Consider the following 11,793-nt stretch of genomic DNA (forward strand, 5'->3'; position numbering starts at 1 on the left):
TACTGGCCATTAAATCAATAGTGGTTGTCTACTGACACTGAACAGACAATTACTTCATGAAGTTTGATAACCCTAGGAAGGCCTACATGTTCCAAATCTATTCTTTCAACGTCATGGTCACTTTGACCTTGACCCTTGATCTACTAAATCCAAAAAACAACAAGAGCTGTCCATAAGACAGCATGCTCAACTTTTCTCAGTGCTTGACTCTGAATTAAGTAAAAACTTTATAAAACTTTAACCATAAAATTCTAAGTTAAAAAGGGGCATAACTCTGTCAAATTCAAATCATTAGAGTTATGGAGATTGTTTCTCCTGGTGTAGACTTTGGTAGTAAATAATTATTTTAAGTTTCAAGTCAAAAGCCTTGATAGTAACAGAGATATCTGACTTTATCAAAAACTTTAACCAACGGCGACGCTGATGCCAGGGCGAGTGCAATACTGAATAGCTCTACTTTTTCTTCGAAAAGTCTACCTAAAAACAGGCCATCTACTGGCAACAGGCAATAAATCCTGTAGTAGACTGTAAATCCAATTGTTAGCAAGTTACTGATCAGAAACTATGTTCAGTCTCAGTGTAACATTATTGTTTGACCTTTGAATTTTAAATCCTAACCCAAAAAACAATAGGGGTTATCAACACAATACAGGCAATCTTCCTACAAAATTTTGAAGACCACAAGCTTAAGCTTTCTCCAGTTATAAATTGGAAATCAGAAGATCTACAGACAGTCCTGGAGCAACATACCAGTACACAAACATATATCAGAGTGCACTTATGACAAGGTAATGGTAAACTTGAGACAGACAATAACTGATATTTCTAGGAAAAATAATTTATTATTATTTACCTGAACAAATACTGTAAAGAACACAATGATGATGGTTGCTGTGACAAACAGTCGTTTCTCTGGAACTAATTCTTCCTCCAATGAGAGAGCAAGACAAAATGCGATACCGCCTCTCAGACCTCCGTAGGCCATGATGAACTGATCTATCTTCGTTAACTTTACCAGACGTCGGCGATTCAAAAACCAAGACAATATTATCACACCTAAATAGGAAACAAAAAATGCAAAATATGTGTTGCTATTTTTAACATACATTTCTTTTTATCACGTATAAGTCTGTGATGACATATGTGTAAGTAATGTCACATTAAAAAGTTCTAGGGATCTTTTCAATTTTACTCTGGCAAAAGACATATGATATTAATAAAAGTAGAAATGTATGTGATAAAAAGATCAATTTTTTATCAAGAAATATGCATTCTTTCTTGCATGGAATAATATTACGCTCCTAAAATATTGCAATATCTCGGCTGCAGAACTCAAGAATATTTCTCGATACAAAGGTAGTATCAAAAACCATTGTTTATAGCTGAATGTTACAATCTTTCTTTAACAAAAGTAACATTTTCAAGCACTGTATGCTAACAATAAGCAGCAGTGCTTTCTCTCCCAATTTTTATTTTTCTTGATCAAGAAAAACCTGTTAAAAGTAGGGCAGTACAATTGAAACTGGTGACTGAACTTTCGCTAAAAAAAGTACACTTGCCAATATTTCCCGCTCTTAAAATCACCCAGGGGTGCAGGAGGCTTTAATTAAGCTTTAAAATTGTTTTTTGTCAGTTTTTATGGTAAGAATAAACTGTTAAACTTAACTTACCTATTACCCTGAAGAAGAGACAGAAAAACAAAGCAAAGAAAATAAATGCAAGGTTCCAGTCTAATGTGTCAACAATAGTAGACAGTCCAAGGAACATAAAGATCACAGTCTCTGAGATGTTTGCAAGCATCTTCATGAAGTATTTAATGGTGACTGCAGTCTTCTTCGAGACATTGTGCTCCATGTAATGACGAAGAACAATACCTCCAAATGATAATCTGTAAAAATTAAAGTATCAGTATACAATTTGAACAGACTGTATCTGCTAAAGACAAAGATACCAACATTTTAACCAGATATTCTAATATTTCTATAAAACTGCTTTCATGATAGATGGCAATTTTAACAAAAAAGATAGACTCCTTCAATCTTGTGTTGTGGGTAGCCCAATCGATATTATTTTGAAGTGCAAAGTTTTAATTAATTGAATCAAATTATTGAATTAAATAACAATCCCTGTTCCAAATTTACAATCTAACTACATGTATACTATTTTGTTAAACAGAAGTAAATCTATTTATATTTACACTTCACTTCTCGCAGATAAAACATAACTTCAAAATACCTTATATTTCTTCTAAAAGAAATATAATCATTAAAGTAATATTTATTAATGGCTAAACATAAGAAAGACGTATGAGAGTGAAAATAACTGAGGGCGAATTTGTGACTTCTCTGTTGATAAGTTTACAAATCTCAAACTAAAACAGTCTGACACACTTACGCTAGAATGCCGGAAAGATGCATCATTTCGGAGGTGAGATACATGAGGTAGCCAAGGACAAAAACAAACAGTGGTTCGATGACTTTCACATGATCGGTAAACTTCGTGATGAAACCTCCGAAAAGTCCAAACAGGATACCAATGAGCGAGCCTCCGAGGGCGATGATGAAAAATGAACCAATACCCGTTACTACGTCAATAGCAATGATATTTTGTTCTCCTAGCTCTATGAAACCTTCCATCATGTGATAAAGTACCTAAAACAAAACAAACAAATAAGTGTTCATACTAATCAAATCATAAATATTCACAGGTGAACCAATTCCAATGGATTTTGCAGTTTCATTGATCTAAGCATACAAATAAAGTTTTCAATTACTGTAAAATAATTTTATTTTCTAGGGTTGAAATTGGTCTTTGTCAAAATGACTGTTTCATTTGGAACATGAAACTAATAGGAAATTTACATGTACCTTGGGAATTAAATTTGTTGATTAACAACATAGATAAGAATTAATCCCCCAACAAAAATTAATGACTTCATAAAATGCTTTCTAAGTTTTAATTCTGAAATCCATTTACATGTATTCGTATACAGCTGATGCTAACAAAATGCTTTTTGTCACAGAATCTGAATGGTAAATTCAATAGCAAAAATGTCAACACATGAAATTTAGAATTTATGATATAAAGCTTCCTGGTGTACAAAGATTACTGAAGACAATCCTCAGAACAACTTGAAATAATGTTTCCCCTAATTTTGAAGGTTATATTCTTGGTACAGTCTGTGGTATATGATTGTCCTTCTATCTTTCTGTCTATCATTATAGCTGTGAGCACCTAAACCTATTTACCCTCTTATAAGGATAGTTTACTGAAATAATCTGACACAAAGTTTTGCCATAAAGGGACAATCTGCAGAACTCAGCTTTCAGTCATGTTGGTTCAAGGTCAAGGCTGTTAACAGTTAAGTGAAATCGAAGGTCAAATAGGCAGTACTTTGTGTTTGCTCATTATCTTTTTACCCCTTTGAAGGAACTTTGCACAAATGTTTGAAATACACGTAATAAGATAATGTGTTGAATTCAACTTCCAATCATGAAGGTTGAAGGTTCAAGGTCAAAGCCTTACAGTGAGATGAAAAGTCAGATACGCAGATTTTTATAAATATACTATATATCTTACTCCTTAAAATATTTTTCAAATTGAAATGAAGTACTTTGGGGAGATAACCATTTTTTTAAACGCAATCTCTAGTTTTACCCATAGAACATATTAAATCATACCACTGTAACTCCATCGTTGAGCAAGCTTTCACCGAACACGATGATGTAAAGCATCTGATTGACATGGACTTCCTCAAACACCGAGATCACAGCTACAGGATCAACAGCAGAAATTAGGGCACTGAAAAATATCAGAATTCCACCATTTTGATTTTATTAACACTATTTTATTTAAAATGTATAGTTACAATAGCATATTATGCCCTTTTTATATAAATTTCGAACAATCAAGCACTTTGGAATAAGCAATATCATGTTGATTGATGTCTCTGGCATGGTCTATGATTCAGTGCAACTTTTCAATCTTTTGAGACAAGTTTCCTAAAATATCCACACCACATTTTAAATATTGTAATCTACCTTCATAGTAAACTTAACAAAATTAAAGTCTAAAATATTTTATTTTGAACTTAACAGAATAAAAGTCTAAAATATTTTACTTTGAACTTAACAGAATAAAAGTCTAAAATATTTTATTTTGAAATTTACCCATTTTAAATTTTCAGTTAAAAATAAAAACTACCACAATAATAATTATTTTCAAATATCAAGCTTTATTGGCCAGTACCGAAATAGGAAGCACATTGAATTAAAAAAGGAAGGCTCAAGGAAAATCTTCCAAAAACTGATAGTAATATGGGCAATTATGTACTCAAATACAACAAACCATTTGATTCATTGTAGATTTACCATTGTATCAAATGGTGGTAAACTCAAACCCACAACTCATATCAGGAAATGTCTGCTTCCTGGTATTAATAATAGTTCATGTCACTGAGGACAAACTGAGAGAATTGCCAGTCATTCTAATCAATAATGTACCTAATGATGCACTTGATGTATTCCATAATCGTATTGATATAAGACTTAAATCAAAGTTTGCTTAGAATTATCTTCCAATATTACCTCACCATTAATAGCACAGAAAGTCATTTCTGTATTGGAAATGTGATGAACTTCTAAAAGGATCTAGTCCATTACTTTCTATACTGAAGTAATTATGACAAATCTGTATCAAAGCGGATAGATTTCCTAGTTATGTTGTAGTTCTTATGAGGTACAAAAAATGTAGAAAAAACAATACATGTACTTCGGTTCATTTTTGAGAACATTTTGATACATTTCTTTGAAACTTGTTTTTTTGGAATCAACACATAAACTGACTTTTTTTTTCAAAAAAGGATATATGTCGTGTAACAAACTAACCAACATTCCTTTTTGTGGTTTTCCTGGTATAAACAAAACACCAGAAGCCCATGAATAGTCCATCATGTTCATACCAATTTTTTATAAAATTTTGTTTTAACCAGGATTTATTCAAAAACAAACAGTCCGACAATAAACATAATAATACAAAATAAATGTTCAAACAAAGTCCCATAAATAGTGCCTGATTACTATTTTTCAATCAAATAAAATGTATGTGGGTTTTTTGTTGTTTTTTTAAATATTTGCCAACTATTAAAGACATTGGTGTGCAAATTAATTCCAAATGATGTCTTGAATAATGGGCAAATACTTAACAAACAAGCCCACATACAATACAGACTTTTCTTTGCTACAGCATTTTTCCCTCTTTTCTACCAAGACACTAATTATTAATTACTTACCACACCTGTAAAATAACCTTGTACTAGTAGTCTACTTACAAACAGGTCATTGCCACACATCAAGGAAACTTCTATTAACGTACCTGAAGATAAGACAATGCAGCAGGCTTATAGATCGACCTATCCATCCCCAGTACGAGACTGCAAACAGAGAGAATCCAATGCATACGGTATTGAAAGCTGTGTTGACCACAGCAAGTAAGAGAACAGATCCAACATTGTCGAAGAAAGATCGTATAGGCATAAAGTATCCAGCATCGAAGATGATAGGCGGTAGAAGGTAGATGAAGAAGATATTTGCATCCAGGACGTACTCGGACGTTGTGGCGACTCGACCATAGTGTAGTATACAGCCAACAATAAGACCAAGGACGATTAACAAACAACTCTCCGGAACCACTGTAGGTAACTTGCTGTGCAGGTGAAAACCTGAAAAATAGACATTAAATAGAGATATAACAGTAATAGAGGCCATCTGGTTACAATGTACATTTTAGGAGAAAACCTAGCTACTTCTCCAAAACTCAAAGCAAGATCTCTTCTGTCTGAGAAATGTTGCAACTCTGTGTGCAGATCTATTCCTTAGTTAATTAGATGGCACCAAAAAATATTGGAGAACATCTCACCTTTTTGTCACGTATGAAGAAAACATTGTTCTGCAAGAGACAAGTTACAAGTAAATGGCTGATAAAACAAAGCAATTGTAGGGTTTGTTAGTGACCCTCCCTGGAAAAATGTGGGGTTACATGTAGTATGATAAATATAGGGAATCAACGACTGATGCCTCGCCCCCTATGTATCATACAGTTACTAACCAAACATATTCCTGTGTTAGAGGGTCACTAACAAACCCAATAATTATTAATGTGCATTCAAAGGTCCTCATTATATTAAGACTATAAGACATTTTTAGTGGATATTATAATAATATTCTATCACTTTTATCAGTCAGGTGTTTGTTAGACATTTTTTAATAGTGCAAAACATGGAATCATGGCAAGGTGACAGAATCCCTTCATATAACATGTTAAACTTTGTCCTTCACTTATTGCTGAAAATTACTATTTTGACTGACAGACAGTGACCTGTCAATAAATTCCAAGATGATTCCAAATCTGTTTTTTTACAAAATGAATGACAAATTTCCTAACTACTGAGAGAAAAAAAAACTGTTGTTCTTCACCTGCAAAGATAAACTGTGTTTGTTTATTTGTAAAAAATATTAAGACAGTCTGCAACTAGTCTGCAAAACAAAACATGTCTGGCTGATTCTGACTTATTTTTGTCTGTCAGTATTTATCAGTGGGAGGATAGTGCAAGCAGGGCCTCCTCTGCCATCTGCCAATGTAGCCAAATGCAACAAAGTCAAAGAACTGGCTGTAGATTTTTGAAAGTGGCAGCAAGAATTTTATTAAAATGTGGCTGAACTTCAGCAATTCAGCTTCAAATTGGCAATTTTTCTCAAAAGGTGGCTACAACTTTCTGAGGCCCTGGGGAGGATAGTGCAAGATACCGAGGCTGCTCCAATGTCAGAAGCTTTCTTGGTCCTTAGGCAGCCACACACAGGACTCTTACCTGGCCTTTACCCTTTTCAGATGGAGGAACTGGGGATAGAATTTGTTGCCCCTTGTTTCGCAGTTACCACTGGATCACTGCATCCTTTATTCTAACAGTGTCACTGTGTGTGTTATATAAATGCAGTCAATAAATTATTATTTTAAGAATTATTGATTCTCAATGGACTTTTGACCAATGGTCAGCTGATTGTCTTTCTTTTATGTATTGAGTGTACAATAATTACACTGACTGAAGGTCAGGGTTAGCTTTAACATAGGTTTAATAGTACATACATTCAATGCGTGCATACACTCAATGCGGGAGAATTAATGCCGACCGTGTCACGTGTCTTTCTTGTGCTCCGTCCCACCAACCCCTAGTTATATCAAACACAACAGCCTTGGAGCACTTTCAGGTGCCTTTAACCATTACCCTATTAAAATTTCTATAATGAACGTGTCCATCTTTCATTTTGGACAGAAACGTTAACTGTTAAAAGGGGTGCTTACCAAAAAGATACTGACTGAATGGCGAACAATGCATGATCAGACTGCACGGATGTGCAGGCTGATCATGATCTGCACTGGTCGCAAAGGCAGAATCAATCGTGTCCAGCATGATAAGGGTTAAATAAAACTTGACAATGTCTTTGTTAATTCATTTCATCATTTTTATGATATCTCTAAATGCAAGAAGTGATATCTTTAAATGAAAATAAAAGATATCACAAAATAAAATTTGGATATCTCTAAACACTATTTTTAAAATATCCTTTTTAATATTTTAATGATATCCATTAAGTTGGTTTTAAGATACCTAAAATTCATTTAATGACATTTGGATTTTGTGGTATTTCAAAATTGTTTTACATGTATTCTGTGCTATTTACATGTACATTTTCCCTATTTCTTCAATTAAAAAAAACATGACTTTCATTTTGTCTGAGGCACCAAAGTAACTTATGATAACACCACTTAGTGGTAACGTGTTGCTGTTTTGATGACAGCAATGTGTAGTCAGGAAGAACGTGCTTTAGATGATGTTGTGGTTCTTCTCTCAGCAGGGGCGGCAAATTCCATTGTCCGTATTGCCCAGGTTGTCCCAAAGCTTGTACGGACAAGTGAAATTTGACCAGAATTTACTATATAACTATCATACGGACAAGTAAAAAATAGCAAATGACAAAAACGGACATGCAAGTCAAAATCAGATTTCGTCGTCCCTGTTCAGGTGAATAGAATGACCGGGAAACAGATTCATATATCAAATACCACAAAAATGTGAAATTTATTAAAACACCTTGATAACAAATGGGAATGAAATATAATTTAATGTAATAAATATTTTTATCTCAAACTTTATTCGAAATTCATAGATTTGCCAATCACATTCTGTCATTCATTTCTTAAATATCCTTAATTCCAAAATCTATCTTATGTTATCAAAAATTTATTATGCAATATCATAATTAATTAAAGACATCATTAAATTCAATTAACGATATCATAAAATAAAACTGATCTTAAGATACCAAGTAATCAAATCAATAGATATAGATCTGAAAACGTTGTTGTCATAACTTTTAATGCATGTAGTCATACATCCAAAAATAATAATTGAGCCACGCCATGAGAAAACCAATATAGTGGGTTTGCGACCAGCATGGATCCAGACCAGCCTGCGCATCCACGCAGTCTGGTCAGGATCCATGCTGTTCGCTAACAAGTTCTCTAATTGAAATAGGCTTTGAAAGCGAACAGCATGGATCCGGACCAGACTGCGCGGATGCGCAGGCTGGTCTGGATCCATGCTGGTCGCAAACCCACTGTGTTGGTTTTCTCGTGGCACGGCTCATATCTGATCTCAGAAAATAAATTTAGGATATCAAAGAATTTTTATTAAATAGTAAAACGGCACCCAAATCAATGTTACTTATATTGATACGCAGAAGTATTTGGCCAAACATCCAAATGAATTATATCTAGCAACATTGAAATGTTCAGATGATAACTGGTAAGAAGGGGAAACTTTTGACCTTGATTACACTATTTTGAACATTGTTTGTAGAGAATAATCTATAGTCATAAGTGACAGTTTCTATGTCCAAAATACCTCTGCAAAGTTTTCTGCAGAACTAAAACAGATGTAATCAAAAATCAAATATTATAAGAAATGGCTGCAATCTATATCAAGAATATTTCTTAGTTCAATGATTTGTGTACAGCTTTGAGCGTGTGCTTTAATTATTTTCAATCTGTCACTTGTTTAAGCAAGGATCCAATAACATATTATTGTATATATATGCATCTCCAATATCACAAAGTGATTATCCAGCTAGTAGCAATTTTCAAAACCCCTGATGACCCTTGTCAAATTATTCATTGATAAGAATCTATTAATTTCCATGTGATAAGTATATATATATATTAATTATATTTATCTGCAGGTATTTTCTAAGACAGCAGTTGTAACTCCTCTCCAGGTGTGTGCATTGCAAGGAAGACACTGGGCAGTCACGCCAGTCTGTCATGCAAATGCTGGTGTCCTAGATAAAGATGGATGGAGTGTCGCTAAAAAGGTCACAGGGAAGAGGAGGGGCCATTTCAGATCTGTGTTGATTTTTAATGGGCAATCATCAGCCTTAAACAAATAGGCTCTAGCTGCCCTGATCCATTCAACTGATGCGGTACAGTACGTTCACAATCTCTGACTTCAACAGAACTGAACATGAACTTTGAAGTGACCTCTACAGCGCCCCAGTAAGAAACAAATAGTATGACACACCACCTGTTCCTTCTTCTTACAGTGTAGCTGTAACTGGTCGTTGACAAGGAACATTCAGTATATACCAGAGCTGAGATGATAAAATGTGTGGGTGACTTCTGCTGCCAAAACAGCCATGGATGTACAGGCTACCCATCAGGTCCCCTCGCGTTAATACTCTAAATTATAGAAATATCTGCCTGAAAGGGGTTGGGCCATTACTTAACTTACATCTCAATACGTCGAATGGTTTATGCTTTCACTGGCACTAAAAAAAGGGGTTCTAAGTAAAATACTTGAAATGCTAGTACTCTGATCCTTATATTATGAAAATGGACTTTCAAGATGCAGGTGATGGAAAAACAGGCAAGGCTGTAATATTTACTACAAATATTGTAAAATTATTAATACTGCTATTGTCACAGCGTGAGAAAAATGAGCAGTCAGTCAGGGATTCAAACCCGAGACACCTCTCTTACTGGGTGAGTGCTCTACCAACTGAGCTAACCGGTCACCTGACAATATTCTACCCTAACGCTACCACGTCCTTACCACGACGTACACCACACAAATTGGAAATCTGTTCTCGAATTCTGGAGATATACGATATGGTAAGCATCGTATTCGTAAGTAAACATACCACGGCTCCACTTTGGGCACCTAATGTCACAGGGTGAAAAGTGCAGTGAATCCAAGGCTCGAACCAGAGACCCGTAGCTTACAGGTCGAGTGCTTTGCCCCTAAGCTGACCAGCTGCCTGAAACATATTCTCCCCTAATGTAACCAAATCATGGTTCATGACACTTTGTTCTATCTGCTTGATCTTTAAACATTTTTAAATGCGACAATGACATTTACAGCTGATAGTTTGAATTAAATTAGTAAAAGAACCATGCCTTGGTAGCAGCCCAGGTTCTGTCCTCAGTGTAGACTGCTCACGTGTGTACCATAGGTTTAATTGTATATAGACAAACTTTTAACTGTACAGTCTTTAGAAATGTGACTGTCTTGCCCCAACCCAACTGTGGACAAAGTACAAACAAGTTCTTGGCGTCCTGTCCTGTACACAGATGAAGAAGAAGAATAGGAGACCCCGCAGTGTTTATATGGCCCTGGACAGATTCTCAGGCATGTTGCAAAACTTCATAGATGAACCCATTGTGTTGATCCATTCATAAGATATTGAAGTTTGAGGAGTGCAGATCTGCCGGTACCATTTCCAATGACTAAAACTTGAAACTCAACTCAAAATCGAACATGCTGCTTAAAATTATTAAAGTCACTATGACCCTATCTGTTCGGTTACGTAGCAGGACCAATTCCAGAATAACCCGCTCTTTAAGTGTTGTGAAATCATGTTGTTCCGACAAATATGTTTACAATCACCTTAATGAATTTGATAATTATTTTATCAACATCTCTGTTACATAATAAGTGTATCACTTATAAATAATACAAATATGTTTATGATAAATAAGTTATCAATCAGTTCACACTGACATTTGTTTGACATTGAAAAACAACTTACCGATTTTAGCTAAACTTGCTATCAGGACCCAGCAGCAGATAACAAAAGGTAGCTCCACTCTCTCAAAATCAAAAACAACCAGAGGATATCTTTCACTGTTTGTTTCATTTTTCTTTCCTTCAGCTGCTGTGACACACTCCCATTGACTCAAAAATATACATGTACATAAACACAGTTTCAACAAAGAAAACCTCGTTTGAGGCGTTTTTCCTACAGTCTCCATGTAGGATCGGGTAAATTATCATGACATAATTATCCGGTGTTATTAATAATCTACTACAGAACAAGAAAATTTGAGATAAAGATATGTAATAAGAAAGGTTTACACAAATTTCTGTGTCAACAGACCGGTGATAACGATACGTACTCAGCTGACCGTCTGGGGGTCACAGCGCATGCGCACGTTGCGTCATTCAGTTCATTCATAACATGGACTAGTTGTGGCGCGTAATTCAATTAATATTAGCGGGTGCGCCGAAATCGATGAAATGTTGCTTGGAATGTCATTGATTTGTTATTGTTGTTTGTTTACAACGCTTCTGTTTTGAATTGTTTGATCACCATTTCAAACGAGTAACATTAGCTAATCAAACTCTGATATTCGCAACTTTTAATTTTTGGTTTTGTTCACATTGTTTGTAAGGAAGATGAAAAT

General features: G+C 34.8%; 1 protein-coding gene across 2 annotated transcripts in view; it reads right to left on the reverse strand.

Annotated features, from left to right (window-relative positions):
* The window catches only part of LOC123549035 (sodium/hydrogen exchanger 2-like), a 52,507-nt gene extending 40,999 nt beyond the window's left edge, over positions 1 to 11,508 (reverse strand). For both annotated transcript variants that reach the window (XM_053545717.1, XM_053545718.1), the window contains exons 1-6: positions 11,139 to 11,508; positions 5,374 to 5,719; positions 3,681 to 3,801; positions 2,395 to 2,651; positions 1,671 to 1,888; positions 854 to 1,056 (exon numbers count right to left, since the gene is read on the reverse strand). In XM_053545717.1, coding sequence (XP_053401692.1) covers positions 854 to 1,056; positions 1,671 to 1,888; positions 2,395 to 2,651; positions 3,681 to 3,801; positions 5,374 to 5,719; positions 11,139 to 11,361 — 1,368 coding nt within the window. In that variant the 5' untranslated portion in view covers positions 11,362 to 11,508. The remainder of the gene's footprint in view (positions 1 to 853; positions 1,057 to 1,670; positions 1,889 to 2,394; positions 2,652 to 3,680; positions 3,802 to 5,373; positions 5,720 to 11,138) is intronic.
* Positions 11,509 to 11,793: the final 285 nt, after the last annotated feature.

This window comes from Mercenaria mercenaria, chromosome 6 (assembly GCF_021730395.1).
Source record: "Mercenaria mercenaria strain notata chromosome 6, MADL_Memer_1, whole genome shotgun sequence".
In the NCBI taxonomy this organism is placed as follows: Eukaryota; Metazoa; Mollusca; class Bivalvia; order Venerida; family Veneridae; genus Mercenaria; species Mercenaria mercenaria.